This window comes from Tenrec ecaudatus, chromosome 3 (assembly GCF_050624435.1).
Source record: "Tenrec ecaudatus isolate mTenEca1 chromosome 3, mTenEca1.hap1, whole genome shotgun sequence".
NCBI classification, from domain to species: domain Eukaryota; kingdom Metazoa; phylum Chordata; class Mammalia; order Afrosoricida; family Tenrecidae; genus Tenrec; species Tenrec ecaudatus.
Genome location: NC_134532.1, coordinates 169,875,959 through 169,897,513, shown reverse-complemented (window position 1 = coordinate 169,897,513; position 21,555 = coordinate 169,875,959). Strand labels below are relative to the sequence as shown.

The following is a 21,555-nucleotide window of genomic DNA, read 5'->3' as shown; positions in this document are numbered from 1 at the left end:
TGCGTGTTGAAGTGGGAAGTGGCGGCCGGCGGGGGCATCAAGATCACCCCAACTCCTCCAACAAAAGAATTCAAAATTAGAGAAAGCGGGGAGGGGAAAGCGCTCCCCTCCCCCTCGCGGCCTCCACAGCATCCCTCCCTCCGCCCAGGCCTGGTTCCTGGAGCGTCAGCGCCCCCTTTCACTCGCGAGCAGAATCGTTCTGCTTCCTAGCGGTCTGTAGCCTCGCGCCGGGGGCGCAGGGGTTGGCTCGCGTCTCAATCGCCGGGCATTCGTAGGGTGCGACTCCTGAAGAGTAGCCCCCACGCCCCTGGTGGGGCCCCAAGCACACCCTCCGCCTGGATGCAGGGGAGCCAGGCTAGTTCGTGGTCCACAGCTTCCCCTTGGTCCAGCCTGTGGCTCTCTGTACGCAGAAAAAGACGCTTGGGTAACCTCACCCCTCACAACCCCGAACACAAAGGCAGGACAAGATAAAGTGGCTCCGTGGGCGTAGAGGTCGTGCTGCGGAACAATATCCAAGCCCACGCAGACCCTCGAGTCTTCCCACCCCTTTCACACCCAGGCTCTTAAACAAAAAACCCCATCGTTGTTACGTTGGTCTCTAGAGTTTGCCTAATCCCATTAAAGGATTATCAATCACTAGGCGCGTTTCCTAAAAAGACCCCAGGTTCAGAGCCTCGGGACCTCTAGGAGACACCCCCCACCCCCACCCCAGCTCTAGCTGGACCTGGAGTTTCTTGGGAAAGGACATCTGTAGATTTCCGATTTCTATTCTCTCAGGGTATTGACCGCACGGTTTTGTGGCCTCCACTTCAGTACAAACTCATAAAGCAACGGAGGTTCGCGTCTCCCAATTCGAAAGCCTAACTCTTACTGGAAATGATGGGCAGTTTGCAGTATCAGGAAACCTCCCCCCTCTCCCCCCTGCAGAGCACCGACACCTCCCCCTTCGACCACCTCCACTCCATCTGGTCCGCTCTTCTCCTCCTCAGCCCACGCCCCCCCCGCCACCCCAGCCCCCAGTTGTTGAAGTCTGGGGGTTGAGGCTGGATCCCCCTGATTGCGTAAGAGCGAAGGCGAAGGACTCGGTCTGGAGGTTGGGAGAGTCAGTGAGTCGGGAATTCGAGGGAACTTTTATTTTGAAGAGACCCAGGGTGGGGGAGGGGCCTTCATTTTCTGACAGCTATTTACTTAGAGCAAATGATTAGTTTGAGGATAGACTCTAACGTTGAATCAATTACAAAACGCGGTTTTTGAGCCCATTGCGATTGGAGCCAGGGAGAGCGAAACCAAGGCGGACACTGCGGGCCGTGGGCACCCTGCGGACTGGATGTGTAGGAGTTTCATTGCAGGCTGACTTGGGAGGAGAAGGTGAGAGAGGGAAACCAGAGTTCTGTTTCTCCGGGAAGTCCTGGATGAGCCTTCGGGTCTGTGAAGTGACTTCACTTAAACTTTGTGGGTCCAGCGGGTGGTGGTGGACGAGGGATGGGGTGGAATTCCCATTGCGCGTCCACAGAATAATTGATTCGGAATTGACTCTCCCTCGACGAGGGGCAGGACGGAGTGAGAGTGTAGAGAAAAGTAGGGTCTGAGACCTATTTTTAAAAGCAGTGTCTTGTTGGACTTCTCCGAGAACTTGCTTGGCTTACATTTTTGAGGTTTCTTTTGGGGGCGGGCGTTGTCGTCGCGGATACCGGGGCCAGCACTAAGTGACCCTGGGGCTGAGGGCAGAGGGTTTTTGCCCTTTTCCTGGCAACGAGTCCTGAAAGGAGACAGGTTTTTAATGAGTATTTTCATTCTTCGCCCGCGGTTTGGCAGGACTGCAGGGCACCCAGCGGCGTGCAGCGCGGCTGGGAGACGCAGGGGAGAGGTGAGGGGCGCGCGGAGGGGCTTCGGGCCCCGAGAGGCGTGAAGGGCTCAGCTGGCGGAGGGCGGACCTGGGATGCCGGCCGGCCGGGTGCACAGGGCCCCGCCGAGCGAGTGGAGTCCAGACTCAGCACAACTGCTGCGGTTAGCCAGACGAGCCGAGGGGGCGTGGGGATTGGGCGAAGGTTTTGGGGGGCGCTGGCCAGCCCTTCGCCCCGGCAAAGAGGTGCGAGGGAGAGCGAGCGCTGGCCCCGCGGCGCGCTCCGATCGCGGGGGCGGCGGCGGCGGCCGGGCGGTCTGCAGTAATGACAAACACATTTGGCCCCGAGTGAAGGAGTCGTCGCCGCCTCGCATTCCAGCAACTGGGATTTGAGGAATTCCGAGCTGCGCTCCGAGGGGCTCTTATTGTGTGCGGTGGTCTCCACCCCCTGCGCGCTCCCCTGCTCCAGTGGAACCGATTCTGCCCAACCTGGGTTTTGCGGCTGGCCGGTCCTGGCCCCGAGAAGTCGAGGGGAAGTTGCCAGAAAAGTACCGAATTTCTTGTGGGGAAGGAAGTTAGGCACGTCCCGGAACGGAAAAGCTGGGTTCCAGGTAAGCCCGAGCGCTGGGAGGCGACTCGCTCGCCTGCCGCCCCCCTGCCCTCGGGGCAGTGGATCCCTGGAGTGCACCCCCCACCCAGTGCTCCGCTGCGCGCCGGATGCGTGGCACTCGCCGCCTGCGCGCGCCCTGCGCGGCTTTCGCCTCGCCGGTCGCCTCCTTTCTTAGTCTCCCAGCCCGTATCGGGGCTTTGCGCCCCGTCGCCTGTAGTCGTCGATACCCGTGGAAAACCGACTTTCCCGTGACAGATGAATTTTTCTGGCCGCCGCAGGGGAGCGGGCGGCGCCCTCTTCGAGTGGAAATGATGGGCTCAACGGCTCGGTTCGGAAAGGGTCACGGCCGGTTTGGGGGAGATAGAGGGAGTGTGACCGGAACCCCACCCCGCGTCGGGCTGCCCGAGGGAGCTGGAGGCCGGGAGGCCTAGCCAGGTGTCGGTTCGCCTGGTTCTGAGTCTCCGTCTGTCTGTCCACTGCCCCATCCCTCCCGCAGCCGGAGCGCGCGCCCCCCACGCCTCGCTTCCCCAGCCCCGCTAAGCCTTCAGGATTTGCCAAAAAGAGTGCCGTCTACAAAAAACTTGCCACCTAACTTCATCTCCCAGGGAGGGAGGCAAACGCGGGCTAAGGAGGGCGCGTGGATTGGCCCCCGTTAGCCCGGGTCGCTGCGCGCGCGGCCCAGATCCTTGGAAAAGCCCTGGGCTGGACGGTATGGGAAACAGCTTTTTTGGCGCTGTGGCCGAATTGCTCAATGTTTTGGACCGGCCCACTTCGCCTCGGTCCTTCCCGATCGCACTAAGCAGCTTTATGGAGCAGTGGGGGGCATCCAGGGTATTTGGAGCACAGCGGTTCTCAGCGCGCGGACCAACAGCCTGGGACCAGGCTGGCCCCGGGGCCCGCAGGAGGGGCCCGAAGGGCGCGGGGGTTTTTGCTCCAAACCCGCGGTGGCGCGGGGGCTGGTTTTTTACCACCCCCCCCAGGTTGGCGACCTGGTCCCTGGTGCTGATGCCTTGTACTCGCTTCCCCCTAGGCCCTCCCCTGCGGTTTCCTCCTTTCCACAATCCGTGCGGGGCCAGGGGCCTTTCCTCGCCTCTCCGACCGGCGGGAGTGGGGAAGCGGACTAGCTTCGTTTTGACTTCCAGGCCTGTCCCGCCTCAGAGCCTCTGGTACAGTGCTGTTTGTGGTTTGCCTCAAGAGCAGTTAGAGTTTAGATCTGGAATATGGAGGGGGAGGGGAGGGAGGAGATAGTCTTGGGGGTAGAAGAAGGCGCCTGTCGCCGAGCCTTGGTGCCTCGGTCTTTTCGCCAGCCCTTGGACCGCAGGGACGCGGTGCAGAATCGGGACTCCTGGCTCTGGGCCCCGAGTCCTCTGGGGGCGCGGGCTGAGGAGGGGTGCGAGGGGAGGGGCGTGGGGCGTGGGGCTGGGCTCTCCAGCTGCAAACGCGTCTGGCGCCGAGGCGGGCGGGTTTTGCGCCTCCTGGGGACGGGACGTGGGCGGCGCGCCGGGCCGGGCCGCGTCCTGGGGACGTGGTGGCCAGCGCCTTCCTGCAGACCCTGGCGGGCAGGACTCTGTCCGGCCTCCCGGCAGCGGCGGTCCGGTTTCCACGTCGCTGGTGGGAAAGTGGCGATTGCGGGGGGGGGGGGAACCCAAAGGCGCGCCTCTTAGCGTGTCCCCGCAAGGACCGCGCCTAGCGCCGGCCGTCGAGGAGTGGGGTGAGGCTTGTGGGCTCTGCCTGGAACTGGGGCACAGAAGTGGTCTCCCGACTGCGCTCAACTTCGTCTCTGCATGGTGTCTGGCTCTGGCTGCAGCGACTCGGCGGCATTTCCTTTTGTTTGGCACTGAACGCCTTGGCCGCGAAAGGTTAGAAAAGTTGGAGAAAGGGAGGATGACGCGCAGCTCGCTTTTCCCGCTGCTTCTAGCCGCAACCCGGGCCCTGCTCGGTGGACGCGGTCGCGGCGAGCGTCGGGCAAAGTGGCACCCGAGCGGGGCGGGCTCTTAAGAGCCGAGGGGGGCGCAGCCAGGGTCGGCGTCCGGCTTCCGCGAGCGGCGGCCGGGCGCCGGTGGGCCCATAGGAGGCGCTGGCGCGCGCCTGTAACCCTAAACCCCTTGCCCTCGCAGCCCGGCCCCTCTCCCTCCACCCCGCCCGGCCCCCGGCCGGGTCTGCGACGAAAACAATGCAAACGCCCAGCGTCTAGTCTCGGCTCGCACCGTCCGTCGCTCGCTCACGAGCCCAGACCCGGATCGCGGCAGGCCGGGCGCGGGGACCCCGGGCCCCGAGCGCGCGTCATCGCCAACACCCGGCGCCCAAAGCGCGGAGGCGGCGGCAGGGGCACGCGAGCCACGGCGTTGGTTGGTGTGAGTGCGGCGGGGCCGGGGGCCGGGCGGTGGCGGGGGTCAGACGGTGCCGGGGCCGAGTCGCCCCGGCGAGAGTTTGCGAGCGGCGTCCTGGCGACGGTGCCTGAGACCGGGCGCCGGAGCCGCGGGCCAGCGGGGGAGGATCCGCGGGGCTGTGGCGCCCTCTAGCGGGCGCTGAGCGAGGTCCGCTGTTAGCCCGCCGCCGCCGCTGCAGCGAGCGCCGGGGCGCAGCGCGGGGCCTGGAGGGCCCCCCTCGGAGCCCCCTACCTGGGCCTCCGTCCCCTATCTCGACGCGTCAAAGACACCGCGTGTCCCCGGGAGGCCCTGGGTGTGCTGGGACCCCGGGACTTGGGGATGGAGGTAGGAGGTGTCAGTATAATTAAATGGGGGAGAAGAGTAGACAAGTGGAAGATAAAAGGTTCCCGAGGCTCTTAGGGGAATCGTGGTCTACTGGTTTTCCAAGTCCTGCACACACTCCCCCGCCGCGCAGGCGGCCTGTTGCTGTTTGTTTGTTTGTTTGTTTTACGATCCAGCGTTATCGTGCCACGGGAGCAGACGTTTGCAATCCGCGTGCGGTTCCCGGGCTGCGGGGCTGGCGCGGCCCCCGCCGGGCGGGTTGATGAGGGTTGGCAATGACGTGCGAACACATTGGGCAGCTCGGCCCAGGTGGTCTCCGTGCACCCGCTAGGCTCCCTCTCCCGAGGGTGCGCTGTCTCCCCAGGGACCAAGGCACGGAACCTTGCACCATCCACCCCCTGCTTGCGCTGCCTGTGCCTGCGGCGTTCACTTGCTTGCCTTGGCCGCCTGAGTAGATAGGCTTGGTGATGATGATGGTGATGATGATGAGGAGGGGAATCCCGCTGCACCCAGCATGCAAACCCCTCACCAAATTCTCCCGAAGGCCCCACGGAGATGTAGGCCTTTCCTTTAAAAAAAATACAAATGATATTTTATATATTTGAGGTGAAACTACATAGCAAATAACGATTTCTGTATAGACGGCTCTGTGCCATCGGTTACAGGTTTGACCAGTGTCAGCAGCCTTCCTGTTTCCACTGGTCTGGCTTCCCTCCTTCCCTTCGCTTTTGGGTAAATGTTGACTGCTCGCCCTCCTGTAGGCAATGGTTTAGAGGAAGGCTTAAGTCACAGTAAGCCAACCTGTGATTTGGCTGGGAGATGGGCCATGGGAACAGTGCCAATTCCAAGTCCAACTGCTACTCTATTTTAGGGCCATTGTCTTGGGGGTTCTCTAGTTTCTGTTACTCCAGCAGGCCTGACCAGTTTTTGCTGTTGTTCATTTGCTTGTTGGAATTTGAATTTTGTGCTACCTTTTGCTCCCGTTTTACCCAGGACTTTCTGTCCTGTCCCTGCTCAGAATGGTCACCGTCAGGCACTCTCTAAGCTCGTCGTACTGGTGGCGAGTTAGAAGCGGTGCTTCTGTGCGCTATTGGTCCTGTGGACCGTGATGATTCTCTTTTGGCTTTGATTTCCTTCCTTCTATTTTGTTGCGTTGGAGCAGAGACCAACAATTGTCTCTTAAATGGCAAATTTTAGCATTTTCGTATTCCTACTCCACAGATTGTGAACTAAGGTCCCCAAACGACACACACACTCCAAGGAAGGACGAGTTTGGAAGTCATGATTTGGAACGGTTTAGTTTTAGCTCAGTGACATTTTGCATGAACTTCTGGGTGCGTGTCCTTGGACCAACACTTCCATCTGCTGGTCACATTTAGCAACTGCAACTCCTCGGTCTGGGACTGCGACTCTGGTAGATTCTAAACAGGTCGTGAGGTCGGGAGGAGGGTGCATTTTCAGACTGATTGGACAATTCTTGCATGGGCCACATGCACTTTGTGGACATTCCTGCAGCTTTCCCCCTCCTTGTTAGCCCCTAGCATTTAGATAACACGATTTCTTACAACTTCTGAATTTTCTATGGGTATCTGCACTTCTGTTTATGCGAGCGGAGACCCCCGGGTACGGGCAGGGGGAGGGGGGCGACGACAAGGGGTGGTCATTTGAAGACTAAAATTGTCACTCCTCAAGTTGTCACACACGTGGTGACCGTCCAAAGGAAATGCCACTTTTGTCTCTTGTGAGTAAATATCTGGCTCAGAGAGGAGAAAGGTTTATGAGCTTAGATTGTCCCATAAAATGTGTCCATGTAAAAACAGCCCGGCCCCTGTCCCCAGGAATGTCTCATGGTGCTTAGGGAGATCAAAACCAGGAAGCTGGTCCTGGCTGGGGGCAGACCTTCCCTGGGGTAGGGGTCAGGGGATAGAAAGGGTCGTTGTGGCCAGTATAAACCCACGGTTGGATTGCCTAGGCGGGAGGCTTGAGATGGAGCCGGACAGCAGAGAGAAGACCAGCTGTGTAATTGTCACAGCTAGAATTAACTCAGGAGAGCTGAAATTAACAGAACCTTGGGAATGGTCATCCGTGGCTTTGGGGAGGCCGGAGTCTCCCGGGGCCTTTAATCATGGCAGGGTGGGGTGAAACTCAATATTCAACAGCTCTACAGCGAGAGGAGAGGCGTGAGTGACTTGGAAGCTGGCTCTCTGTTGACACTGGAAGAGAGCTCTGGAGGGCGACACTCCACGACTGTCCGCTTCTGCTCGCAGAACGCAGGATGGTAACATGCTAAGGAGACAGGAGAGCAGCCGTGTGGCGCTGTCACCTGCCATCTCCAGACTCCTAACGCACAGGGTTGCAGCCGCGACCATTGGGATCGGTCTGGTTTCCCTTGGCTGGTTGTCAGAAGTGGATCGCCAGGCCTCTCTTCCTGGTCCCTCTGAGTTTAGAAGCTGCTGAAGCCTGTTCAGCGCCATACCAGTCCACACGCCTTAACTGACAGATAAGGGGTGGTCGCTTGCCTTTGAGGGGTCCTGCTGGGGCCAAAGTTGGGAATTCTACCACTGAACCACAGCTGGAGGCAGGTCATGGGCACAGGCATGGCCCACGGGCTTGCTGACATCCTCCCTGCAGAGTGATTTGTTCTTGCTGCCTGCTTCTGGCATCCTGTCTGTACAGCTGTCTCCTGGATGCACTTCAGCACACAGTGGCCGAGAGGGAACAGAACTGCCGCAAAGCGGACACGGTGCCGTAGAGTTGAGTCTGACTCATAGTGAGTCTATAGGGCAGGGCAGAGCTGCTCTTTCTGGAATAGAGCGCCTCATCTTTCTCCGAGGCAATTATTGCCTGGTGGTTTCGAACTGCTGGCCTTGAGGTTTGCAGTCCAGGATGTAAGCCACTAAGCCACCAGGGCTCCTGTGAGGGAGGATGAGGGTGAGTATTTATTCCCAGATTCGGGTGGGAGCAGTGGAACTAGCAGCAGATCAACCCTTGAGATCCCTCCTGTACGGTCAGGGGCAGAGAAAAGACTACCTTCTGGGGGGGGGGGGGAGCATGCCGCTGCTATTCTGCGGGAGCCAGCCTGCTTCACAGGCCCGCCTGGGGGCTGAGCCAGGGAACCCCTGCTATCTCTGGTCGGGGAGCTGGAATTCCCCTCTGCAAACACATGGTGATTTTCAGCATTCGCATCATTATCGCTCTGGGGCTGAGGTCCTGTTTGCATTGCCCACTTTGTCAGCAGGGAAATGACCCTCGCTGGCAGCCGGGCCTCCTATCTGGAAGCGCAGAAGGAAATCTGGCGGGACCTGGCCTGGCAGAGCGCGTCCCAGGGCCTGCTGCTGTCCAAGCAGCGGGGCCTGTCTTTCAGGCTGGGGAATGGTTCCCTAGATGCAGCGCTGGCAAGCCCTGCCAGCGAAACTCCATTTATCAGTGGGATAGAATCCAGGGCATCAGGCTAGCTCTGGGCGGTGCCTTTGAAGGTGGCTAAGTGGATTACCAGAGGGGAGCTGATATTTACATGTGCCAACAGAACGACCTGCAACTGCTAATTGCACTGTGTCAGACTGGCCTGCCAGCTCTGGGCAGGAAACCCAGCATTCCCGGGGCGCAGGCAGGCAGGACCCCCGTATTCCATTGGCCAGCCACCAGGGTAGGACTTAGGTCTGCGTTCCCAGCACTGCAGGTATGTTTCCCTGCTGCATGCAGCCTGAATAGTGGGGAGGCAGGACCCCCACTACCTTAGGAAAATAGTTGAGAGAGAGAGAGAGAAGGAGTGTGTGTGTGTGTGTATGTGTGTGTGTGTGTGTGTGAGAGAGAGAGAGAGAGAGAGAGAGAGAGAGAGAGAGCTGAGACTGTAGCCTTCCCTAAGTGGCTTTCCCATCACACAGACCTTGTGTTCGAACCCTGTCTGTGCAGTGAGCTGTGTGTCGGTGGTCAGTGGGTAAGTGGCTAAGCCTCTCTGAGCCTCCAGCAGCACCTGTTCAGATCCAATGTCTGCGACAGCACCGGGGCACTGGGGTTCAGGAGGGTTTGCTTTCGCATACTCTCTCTGGGCGACAGCAGAGCAGTGCTGCTGTGTCCACAAGGGGCCCCTGTTCCCAGCAGCCCTCCAGCAACCCCTCTCTTGTCCCTCTCCCTCCCCCTTCCCAAAGGGCCTCATGGTTGGCAGCCCAGCACTTACCCCTCAGCATCACCAGGGCGCCTCTCTTACAGGAAGAGGGGTCAGGATTGACAAGGAGGATTTTTTTTAAGAGGGGGAGGAGCGGGATGCCCAGCTTAACCCTTAACCTACTGTTTCAGTTCCAAAGCCAGTAACACAACAACTTAAGACCCAGGAACTCTTGATCTCAAGGGCTCAAGTCGAAAGAAAATGCACTGAAAATGCTGATGGCAGCATCTGTCCAATGTGCTCGACACAATGGATGATTGTACGGATTGTGATAAGAGATGTAAGAGCCCCCAATAAAATTATTTAATTAGTAAAAAAAGAAAAGACCGGTGAGCGCACTCTGCGGCATGAACTGGGACTTGCTGAGCAGTGTGTAGGAACCGTGTAGGTGCCGGGCGTTACACATTGAGCTGTGAACCAAAAGGTCAGTGGTTCCAGCCCACCACCAGGTGCTCCATGGATGGAAGATGGGGCTGGCTGTTCCTGTGCAGATCTATCATCTTGGAAACATGAGGGGGACAATTCTATTCTGCTCTGTAGGGCCCAGGGAGGCAGAATCCGCCTGTTGGCCGTGGGAGCAGCTGCCGGGTCCTGAAGTCTCCCAGGGCAGGACTGAGATGGTGATTCCGGGATATCTTAGAGCTTGCCCCACTGCCAAGGCCTTGCAATCCAAACGTGGGCTCTCAGTCGCCCCAGCAGCTGCCAAGGGATGGTTCACTCTTCCTTTGTACTGAGCACTTTGTCCGGGGATTTCACCTGCACGGGGAGGGGAAGGTGAACAAAGGGGAGTGGTGGTAGCACAGGCTGCTAATCAAAAGCTTGATGGTTCGAACCCACCAGCTGCTCCGTGGGAGAAAGATGAAGCAGTCTGCTCCCGTGAAGATTTACAGCTCAGAACCCGCAGGGAGCAGTTCTACTCTGCCCCGGAGTGTCTGAACTGACTGGTGGGTGGTGGGTGCGGCAGGTCTGCACAAATGAGCAAACTCAAACTCTCTGTCATCAAGCCGATCCAACTCTGAGCGACTCCACAGGACAGGGTAGAACTGCCCCTCTGGGTTTGCGAGACCAGCTCCTGACGGGAGTAGAAGCCTCGTCTTTCTCCCATGCAACAGCTGGTGGTTTCGAACTTGCAGTTAACAGCCCAAGGAGCAACCAGTACCACCAACGCTCCCTGTGGACCAGGGCAGAGAGAGGAAAGGTCCCTTTTCAGAGAGCACCAGGGAGGAGCCTGCAGTGTTTTTACCCCCATAGCCAGCATGGGCCCTTCTGATTTCCCTCTCAGAACTTTCACTTCCTGCCCCACCCCCTTCCCTGATGCCTGGCTGTGTTTGAGTCCACGCCCCAACACCCCCCTGTGGGAAAGCAGAACTTAGCATCTTCTTCAGAGCCATTACCTTTGCAAGAACAGTATTTCCTGCTTCTGTGGGGCCTGGCCTGCACCCTGCCTCTGTGTGCGCTTCACACACCCCCTCCCCAGCACATCTTTCTTTCAGCTCATTTCCTCTCCACTTGCACTTTCTTTATTGCTCTGCCTTTTATGCCTGACCCTTGGGTTTTCCACGCCTCATTTAACTCCGGGTGTGAATCAGTATGTCTTAGGAGAGCCAAGGCTGAGTCTGATAGCGCCTCTGATTGGCCAGATACCCCCGGGCCAATCCCGTTGCTGTAGCACCATTCTGACCCTGTGTGACAGAGTAGAAGAGAGCACCAGGCTCAGCTGTGAACTTTATGAATGGGACTTCACAGGCCAGTTTTCTGAGGTGGCTGGGTTAGAACCTTTAGGTAAGTAATCCTCCCCCTGCCACTTCCAGCGCAAACACAAACACACGCGCTAATTCAGTGGTTCTCAACCTTCCTAATGCCTCGACCCTTTGTAGTTCCTCATGTGGTGGTGACCCCCAACCATAACATCATTTTCCTTGCTACTTCATCACTGTCATTTTGCGACTGTTATGAATTGGGTTGTTGGACCCCCAAAGGGGTCGAGACCCACAGGTTGAGAGCCGCTGCTCTAAGTGATGTTGGTTAGAGGGGGAACACCTCTAGCCTCTACACGTGTAGATACCCAGCCATTTCTTCAGGGGTTGTTGAACATGTGACCTCTGCATGCGATGAAACAGGACCCAAGTGAGCACCCTTTTTGAGGGAGAACAGCTTTGTTTGGAAAGTGGAGGGAATGCATCATGTCTTCCATGGTGATGCTCATCTTCATGAAAATGCTCTAGAGCAGCGGTTCTCAACCTGTGGGTCAAGACCCCTTTGGGGGTTGAGTGACTCTTTCACAGGGGTCGTCTAACACCATTGGAAGACATATATTTCCTATGGTCTTAGGAACCGAGACACGGCTCCTCTATCCGTCTCCAGGTGGGTCCGCCCACATGCAGATACACCCACATACGAGCACCCGGCGTGAAGACGGTTACCCAGGCTACACCACGCTTCAAGACAAAATTTCATGTATTTGTCATTATAAATAAACATTTCACAATATATAATCACATATTGTTTTTGTGATGACTCACGATGCTTTCATTATGTTCAATTTGTAACCATGAAAATACACCCTGCAGATCAGATCAGATATTTACATGACGATTCATAACAGTAGCAAAGTGACAGTGATGAAAAGCAACGGAAATAATTGTACAGTTGGGGGGTCACCACCACAAGAGGAACTGTATGAGAGGGTCGCGGCATGAGGAAGGTTGAGGAGCACTGGTCTAGAAGGACATGTTCTCCTGGCCGCCTTGTTGGCCTCCGAGAGCACACAGCTGCCCCTTTCAGAATATCAAAGCTGCGCCCCTCACAGAGGGCTCTCTGCTTACGATGGCTCTCAGGTCTCATGTGCGGCCCCCTCGAGTGATCTGATTTTCTCAGGCGGCTCATGCTTTCTTTTCTGCTTTAGGGTGGTAAATATATAGGTCTAGACACGTTGGACATTTCCACAGTGGTCACACGTGCCATCCAGTGACTTCAGTTGAACTGATAATCAGCTGCCACTCATACCTGCCCCCATTCATTGCCTCTGTTTCACCGACATGTCTTAACTGGGGGTGCTTTTGACTGAAATGATGTTGTGAAGACCCACCCCTTGGGCAGAGCTCGAGGCAGACTGAACCCCCGAGACGTTTCAGTGGCTAACAGTGTTTCTGTTTTCAGTTTTGCAGAGCGATGGGGACCCCCCAACGGGTACTCCTCGTCATTGGCTGTCTCCTCACAGGTACGCATCCCAGGCCTCTCAGGTTTTCCAGGTTCTGAGTTCCACGGCTGGGGGCTCGTCTTTGGTGTCTCACACACTCCCTGCCGTGGGGCCCATTCTGGCTCACAGTGACACTGCAGGACAGATTAGCACGGTCCCTGTGGGTTTCCAAGACTGTCCCTCTTTACAGGCGTTAGAGAGCCAGGAGCGGCTAGCAGTTTTGAACTGCTCGCCTTGTGGTCTGCAGCGCAGTACGAAACCACTAGGCCACCAGGGCGCGTTGCGTCCCGTGTGGACAGTCCGAAAGATGAGTGAGTAGCAGAGCATGATGTCGAGGTAGCTTGAGGGACACACACCAACGTCCAGCTCCCTTTGCTGGAGGGCACTTAGAACATTCTGGAAAGAATGCCCTCCAGTGGTAGTCTGAATCTACGCACATTCCTGACATCGAAAGCCGACAGGTAGCAAGAGTCTGGATTCTCCCACAGTGCCTTCCCCCTTTCCTCTCTGCCACCAGGGTTTCCAGGTGGCTGGGGAAGACAAGAGTATTCAAAGGGAAGACAGAGTAGAAAACTCTGGTTTTAGGAAACCGTGCGGAAGGTGCTTCTTCAATTGCCTGAACCCCCCCCCCCCCGCGACCCCCTCCCCCCAGTGCCTCTTACTGAGGGATGGGGCTCATTCTCTCCTCCCCACCAGCAAGGCCCCACTGGAGGAGCTAAATGACTAATGCATTTCATAACCTCTGTGCGTTACAGATGGCGCAGGGATGCAATGCTGTCCTGCTGTGAGGAGTTAGGCCCATAGCCTGTGACTGTCATTACTGGGCTGCTAACGTAAGGTCAGCAGTTCAAAGCCAACAGTCATCCCATGGGAGAAGGACGAGGCTGTCTACGCCCGTCATGAGACACGGTCTCAGAAAGCCCTGGGAGCAGTTCTACCCTGTCCTATAGAGTGGTTATGAGTCAGAATCCACACGGTGGTGGTAGAGAATTACACTGACTATATATACCCTGTGTAGGGAGTGAGCCCTGGCCACCATGTAGGATTATGCCACGGGCTGCTAACTAGCTGCTCCTCAGGGGGAAAGGATGAGGTTGACTACTCCTGTCAAGTGTTACCGTCTAGGAAACCCACAGGGGCGATTCTCCCCTGCCCGGTAGGGTCTCTATGAGTCAGAATCAGTCCAGCCTTGGGGAAATGCTGGGGCACGGGGGTGGGGAGAGGGGTGTATTTATAGCTCCTGCCTTAGCAAGCAACAGGAATGATAGCGGTCAGACGTGGAGGCCGAGCGTGGGAACCAGCCTTGGGTGGACTGGGGACCACTAAGGAAGAATTCGGTACACTGCCATCGCAAGTGCAGCAGCGATGGCTCCCCAGCAGTGCTGCGTCACTGAATTTCACCCTGTCTTCTTTTAAAAAGCAAACGCTAGTGAAGTTAAAACCCACATGCTCGGCGTTGGCTTCTGGCGCTCAGGACAGGACGTTGGCAGGAGGGCCTTGTGCTCTGTTTCCCGCCCCACCCGTCCAGGCCTGTTTCCCATTGAGCGCGGCCTCTGCAGGCGCTGGGGATCATGGCACAGCCAGATGCACGCGAGCTGGGGCCATCTGGGGATATCTTATGGTTGCATGTGAGAGTCTAAAATATGGAATCCGAGGCCCACGTCCTCTGTCCATTCGAGTGTCTAGAGGAGTCGGGTGGGAGGAGGGCTGGGGGCAAGGGGAAAGGAGGGGGTGGGGGCTTCTTGTGGCCTTCTGAGCATTTGCAGCTCTCCGCAGATGTGGTGGCCGTTATAATGGGGGGCCTTTCATGGGTGTCCAGGCTAGCGGATGTTCACGCAGAAGCAGCCATTGTTCAGATGGCCCCGGGGGCCGGGGGAGGGAGGGGGTGGCGTGGCTGCTGGCCGCCTCCTGTTCAGAGCGTGTCCCCTCTCACAGGGCCAGGCCTCATCCTCGGTCAGCCTTTGCTGCCCGCCATCCACCCCAACGAGACCGAAAAGGTTATGCCGCTGAATTCGTCTTTCACTCTGCGGTGCTCGGGGGAGAGCGAAGTCAGCTGGCAGTACCCGGAGACCGAAGACCAAAACGTGGAAATCCGGGACGAGGAAACCAACAGGGACCTCTTTGTGAAAGTGCTGGTGGTGACCAGGGCCTCGGCGGCCAACACGGGCCTGTACACGTGCTACTTTAACACCACGAAGCTGGACGAGAGTGAGGTCGAAGGCAGCCAGATCTACATCTATGTGCCAGGTGAGTGGGCCGGGCAGTGCCCTGACTCTGCTGTAGGCTCTGTTGAGGCTTTGAAGTAGACAGGTATGTAAATGTTGACTCTGGAAGATTTGGAACTGACCCAGGAGTACACTCCAATGATCCATCACTTCTAACCTTGGTGTCAGGAAATGTCCGTTGTCCCCACACTTTTATTTAGAATAACGAGTGTAAGGGGCCCTTTCCGAAACAGATTGGGGAGTGGGCATGGGGGGTGGTGTCCTGTACTTATGAACACAGTAGAGGACGTGGCTGGTTTCCTTTGGCGAGGGTGCCCCTAGGCTACAGAATATTATCCGTCTTATTTGCTCCTCAAGAGATTCTTAGTGATTTTTTTAAAAGATGGTGTTTCAGGTAAGGTGAGTCCAAAAGTACTGCTATTAGGGTTCTGATTTCTACACGCACGGTGCATTCTAAACAAAATACATTTGAATGCATCCATTTAATCAGGATGCCCATGGGCAAGGTCCCTTAGCAATGCACTTGAGTTTCTATGGCAGGGCACCTGGAAACCAAAAGCATCCAGTCAAAACAGCGGCTTCTGGGAGGATCTGCGGAGCCAGTTCAGTCCAAGACTGAGAGGTCAGGTCAGAAGATGACGGAGACTGGTTTGGGGCCTTCCCAAGGGGTCATCTTGACCGGCTTTCTGGAAGGGTACAGGACAACCCCCGGGGCTTACTGAATGGAAGAAGCTTAAAGGAAATGGAAAGCTACATAGTTGAGAACAAGACCACGAAGTTGTGCTCGGGGAGTTTGTGTGTGTGTGTGTGTGTGTGTGTGTGTACATTGTGTGAGGGTCACAGGAGCTGCCCTGTGAGAATTCCACTGGGAAACTTCAGCCTCTCCACCCCGAGCTGGCCCTGACCTTGCTCCTTCACACTTCTTTCTGCTCCCAAATGCAAAGATCATTCTCCAGGAACATGACTGAACTCCCTCACGGCTGCCCAAACTGCCATTTTGGCCTGGTGTCCATCACAGAGTAAGAGTCCTGTGGAGGAATGTGTGAGACGGAAGCAGCATCTGCAGGGATTGAAGTGACTTAGAGGCTGGGTGTGTTGAGAAGCAGCAGCAGCCCCGCCCCCCCCTTAAGCAGTTTCATTGGGATATAATCCGCAAATCACACAAGTCAAGGGTACAATCATATCCAGAAGTGTTGTACACTCATCACAATTCATTTTAGAATATTTATTCTTCCTCGTACTCCTTGCTATTAGCCCTCGTTTCCCCCACACCTCCCTCGCTTCACCTTGTTGATGTTTTTGTTTACTAAAGGTTTTGATGATTTCGTAAAGAGGCCCAGAGGGTGGTGTAGCCGGTGATGTGTTGGGCTGCCGGCCGGAAGGCTGGTGGTTCAAACCTACTTGCTATTTTGGCGGAGAAGGAGGAGACTTTGTCTCTTTGAAAGGACATACAGAGCTGGAAACCGCGTGGCGCACCCACTGCACAGCCGTGACTTTCTTTCGCAGCCTTACATGTTGACTCACCTTAAATTCTGTGTTGGTCGTTGCTATCAAATTAGCTGTGAGCCATGGCTAACTCAGGCCTGACGGGGGATCGCAGGCCTGCGCTGGGTCATCATCTGGGATAGGCCACAGGCAGCCTCCCGGGGCATTGCTTGTGCTCAGAGGGAGCTGCAGAAGGTTCCTGTCAACATGGAATGAAAGGATGATGGGATTTCCCCTGAAAATCCTTTCTCATTACTTTAATGATACTAACTAGAACTCATTCATCGGGAGGCAAACGAGACGCTCTCCTCCCATGAAGAGTTATAGCCTTGGGAATCCACAGGAGCAGTTCTACCTTGTTCCGTAGGGTCGCTGTGAGTGAATGCTGGTCCAGCCGGCACCACTGTCCGTGAGTGTTTCCTCTCAGCCTTCCTACGCCGGGTTTCCACGCTGTCCACTTTCACAGGGGCAGAGGACTTCTCCTTTGTCGTCCCACCAAGTTGGTGGGGGGAGGATATTGACCTTGTAGTTAGCTGTCCAGTTTTCAAAAGCATTGCATTCTTTCTTAAATAAATCATTTCATTGGGAGTTCTTCTAGCTCATATAATAATCCATACATTAATTGTATCAAGCACGCTTGTGCATATGTTGCCATCATCGTTTTAAAAACATTTTCTTTCTACTTGGGAGCCCTTGGTATTGGCTTCTTATTTTTTTCCTCCCACTCTTGTGATCCCTAATAAGTTATAAATTATTATTTTCATATCTTGCTTAATTGCTTTTTAATGACGAGACTTTCCCTCTTGCTTCTTCCCTCGAAAAGAGTTGAACGCTGTTATGTTGATGTCTATTTTTGTTTTGCATTCCGGTTTGGATTCTAATTTGAATTTCCTGGCTACTATTGCTATTGATCATCAGTTTTTGTTTTTCAACATGTTTATTGAGTTTCAGGCCTTCTGGTAGTATTCTCGCTTTCAGTCACCTTCTAGCTGTTTGGCAACTAAAGCCTGTGGGGGGAGGGGCCAGCAGACTTGCAGAGATGGCGGGGGGGCGGGGCGGGGGGGGTGAAGAGAAAGCTTTCCATCTAGTGGGGATGCCATGGTGACCCTGGTGCATGTCTGAAGACAAGACAATGACTAATGCATTTAAAAAAATGTTTGTTGTTAACCACAGACCCGGACGTAGCCTTCGTACCTCTGGATGCGATGGATTACTTAGTCCTGGCGATTGAGGATGACTTTGCCATCATACCGTGCCGCACGACAGACCCGCAGACCCCGGTGGTCTTGTTCAATGATGCCGGGGTGGTGAACGTCTCCTACGACAGCAAACTGGGCTTTAATGGAACTTTCAACCATGGGCCTTACATCTGTGAGGCCACTGTCAACGGGAGGACCTTCTACACAGCCCCCTTCAACATGTACGCTTTAAAAGGTACTTGTTCCGTCTTGTCTTCCTCCTTAAAACCACAACCAAAACCAACACCGCGTGTCACATCTTATAAACCACAGTTGTCGGTGATGGAGGTGGTGAATTCCCATTTGGGGCGCTGGGACCCTGTGGTTTCCTGTACAACATGAGCTTGACCTTCGGGGCCTTGGTAATATTGAGCGTAAAATTGCTGAAGGTGGGAGAGCTTTCTGCACCTCTGTAAGATTTCATGTTTCATTAGTTGATGTCAAAACACTGTGAAGAATTCCTTTCTTCCGTAAGCCTCTTATGTTCTTGGCCCCCCCATGCTCACGCCCCCTACAAAAACAAAACAAAAACCAAATCCCCAAACAAATATATGTTCCTGGAGTTTGGATCCCTGGATTAATTTTAGTAATTTCAGGTAAGTGATTTTTTTCTTTTTTGCGAAAAGCTTCGCGTCGTCGGCTCCATCCTTTGATGCCAGTGGCCAGTGTGCATGGAGAAACGTTCTTGCAGGTTCAGGTCAGCATAGCTTTCTGGAGCACTGCTTATGAACAGGCGGGAGGGCAGCAGCCAGAGGATGCCAGGGAAATACTACTAAGGGCTTATGTTGTGCCAGGCTGTATGTTAGGCTCTGGGAAAGTACTGGTCATAACTGGGAATGAGGAGGAGAATAAGTGATGGGCGTAGGACCCAAGTGTCTGCAAGATTGTCAGTCTGGAAGAGTTAGCTGGTTGAATAAATGAAGAACTACATCAGCAAAAAGTTCAAAAACTCACTGCCACCGAGTCCATTCTGACTTAGAGCGACCATGTGGGGAGGGGCAGAACTGCCCCTGTGGGTTTCTGAGACAGTTAACTTTTTACAAGAGTAAGAAAGCCTTGTCTTTCTCCTTGGGAGAGGCCGGCGAGGTTTTGAACTGCTGATCTTATGGTTAGCAGCCCAAGGCATAACCACTGTGTGACCAAGGCGATTAGAAACTAGACTCACCGACATCAAGTCAATTCTGACTCATCAGAATCTGAAACAATACTAGCAGCTACACTTAACTCTAGTGACAAGAACATGCGCTTCTGAGCATTTGGATTAATCACGGCCATACTATTTTCAAGTATAGACGCCCTAGTGGCGAAGCGGGTACGCGTTGGGCTGTGAACTGCAAGACCTGTCGTTCAGGCCACCAGCTGCTCTGTAGGAGGAAGATGGGGCTTTCTACTCCTGTAAAGAGTTACATCCCCAGAAATTCACAGGGGCTGTTCTGTCCTGTCCCGTAGGGTTACTCTGAGTCAGCATTGATTTGATAGCAGTGTGTATTTTAAAGTATCAGGTTGATTACAAACAGTATCACCATAATTCATCCTAGTGCTTAGCAGTTTATGGTCTCATAGTGAAGGTGGTCCGCTGCTGCTATCCTCATTGCTCTGTATTCCTCTGCCACACCCACATCACCCACACTCATCGCCACCGAGTCGAGGCCCACTCAGTGACCCTGGAGGACGGGGTAGAACTGTCCCTGGTGAGTTTCTGAGACTGTAATTGTTTAGGGGAGTAGCAAGCCCCATCTTTCTCTCGAGGAGCAGCTGGTGGTTTCAAACTGCAGACCTTGCAGATTGTATCCCAACCTGTAATCACTGTGCCACCAGAGGTCCTGTACACAACATCAACTGCTGCCAAATCAGCTCTGCCCCGAGTCAACCCCACGCATGTCAGGGGACTGTGCTCTCTTGGGCTTTCAATGGCTAACTTACCAGAATTGTATCTCTTGGTCTGTCCCCCACAGATGCTTCTGGGTGGACTGAAACTGACAGCTGAATAGGTTAATGGTTGGTACCACCTAGGGGCTCTGTATTCCAACTACATGCCAACCTGTGTACTCCAATGCCAAATTACTAATTTTTAAAGAAATGGAAGCGTTAAGGGTATTTAAAAGAATTCCTCTTGAACAAACTGGTCTGCAAATTATTTTCCAGGGGTTTCTTGAAAACAGACACAACACACACACACACACACACACACACACACACACACACCTTATAGCACTTACTAAAAACAATAGCAATAAAACAATCAAAAACAAACACACCCCAAAGCCTTCAGCGAGAGCCATAACAATGTTCTTCTTGTATCGCAGCATCAGATCTCGACCTGGAAATGGAAGCTCCTAAAACGGTGTACACGGCCGGGGAGCAGATTGTGGTGACTTGTGCAGTCTTCAACAACGAGGTGGTGGACTTTCAGTGGACTTACCCTGGACAAGCGGTAGGTGCCGTCTAGGCCCGTGGGGGCGTGGTGCGGGGCTGACTCACAGCACGGGTTCCTGCTCTGTCTGTTTGCTTTCTTTTCTCTTTTCCCCTATGGCCTTTCGAGACCTCAGTTTTCCATCTCTCAGGAGCACGATTGACCAGGGACTCTTTCCCTTCTTGGGCCTGTCTAGCAGAAAGAGCAACCCGTGGGCGGCTTCAGAGAACACACCAAGTGGGGCTCTAGAGGTGGCTTCTTCCTGGCCTCTTTCATCTTGGGCAGTTTAGGGTTCCCAGTTTGTGCTCACTGGGTCTCTGAACTTAGCATCACTCAGGAGTGATTAAAGGTGGGACACCCCTACATTGATAGGACCTCATGAACAAGGAAACCCCTGTTTCCAACTAGGATGATAGCCATAGGCAGAGATTTCAGCTCCTATTTTGGTGGAAGACACAGCTGAACCCCTAACAATGACCGGTCCGCTTCTTGGATCAGGGCAGGGGTCTGAGGTGACTTGCTGGACCGGGACCTTCAGAAAGCCTGCAGATGGGGCACCACACGTTCTGCCCAAGAGCCAGAAAGAAGCAAGAGGCTCTGTGCCCACGAGAAAACAACCGGCAAGTTTGAAAAGCTGCAAATAACCAGGGGCCCTTTGATGTCCCCACGGCTGAGACGTCCCAGGGGGAAGTGAAATGATTGTGGCTGCTTTTGCCTCCTTTACTTGGGTTGTGATGTAGTTGTGCTTCTTGCCTTTTCTTGGTTTCACAAGGCACTTGATGGCTTTCTCTCCTGTTTTCCTCTTCTCGCCCCCCTTTGAGCTGTTTGTCACCTTCACTCCTTACTGGGGCGCTGGCCTGAGGGAGTGGCGGGCATTTTCACATCTAGCCACATGGAGCTTATTGCAAATGTGTGTGCCTCTCTCCTAAGACATCAGGCTAATTAAAAACATATATATACTTGTTCTTCATATTTAATGGCCTTTCACTCTTAAAACATAGATATTTTTCCTACCATTTATGGGTGGTAGATATTTTTTCCAACCCAAAATACACACCACTTGTCTGCCCCCCCAACATGTATCTATATATTAGAAAACAACCTTATTTTCTATTCTGATGAAGGTATACTATTGACATTGTGTAAAATAAAGAGAAGCTGAGGACAAGCTTCTTAGAGTATCACCATTAAGATTTTGGGGAGATGGATTCTTTGAATTTTTTCCCTTATAGTTTTAATAAAAAGAAAACCAACAGCTCCTCTTTGGGAGAAAGACGAGGCTGTCGCCTCCCGTAAAGAGTCGAGGGGTGACGGTCTGGGAACCCTGCAGGGCGGTGCTGTGCTGTCCCTGAGGGCGGCTGTGCCTCCGCATGGACTCAGGGCAGTGAGTTTGCTTTTGTTGACTGTATACACAGACCCCCCAAACCAAGCCAGTCGCCCTCAAGTCAGTGCTGCCACTTGCTGACCTCGTATTGTCAGAGTGGAATGGAACCCCAGCCTAGGGAACTTCAGAAATTTGTGGGAGAGATTCCATTATATTTTAAACTTAAGGTTCTAGGTCACGTATGTCCTATGCCGTCACACTGGACAGAACTAGCGCTTTGTACACAAGAGACCCGAGATGACTGTGCGGTGTGCAGGAAGCTAGTGTGCTCACTGCATCCCG

The 21,555-nt window shown here is 54.6% G+C and overlaps 1 protein-coding gene across 7 annotated transcripts in view; it reads left to right on the top strand.

Annotated features, from left to right (window-relative positions):
* The first annotated feature begins 1,195 nt into the window (after positions 1-1,195).
* Positions 1,196-21,555, top strand: part of PDGFRA (platelet derived growth factor receptor alpha) — a 51,391-nt gene continuing 31,031 nt past the window's right edge. Inside the window, exons 1-5 of one of the 7 annotated variants that reach the window (XM_075544305.1) lie at positions 1,196-1,368; positions 12,489-12,549; positions 14,464-14,775; positions 17,412-17,672; positions 19,783-19,910. In XM_075544305.1, the coding sequence (XP_075400420.1) occupies positions 12,501-12,549; positions 14,464-14,775; positions 17,412-17,672; positions 19,783-19,910 (750 nt within the window). In that variant the 5' untranslated portion in view covers positions 1,196-1,368; positions 12,489-12,500. Of the gene's footprint in view, positions 1,369-1,397; positions 1,425-1,727; positions 1,868-2,086; positions 2,455-3,525; positions 3,620-4,069; positions 4,313-4,635; positions 4,808-12,488; positions 12,550-14,463; positions 14,776-17,411; positions 17,673-19,782; positions 19,911-21,555 lie in introns of those variants that run through there. The other 6 variants (XM_075544304.1, XM_075544303.1, XM_075544307.1 and 3 more) reach the window with 6 other exon arrangements.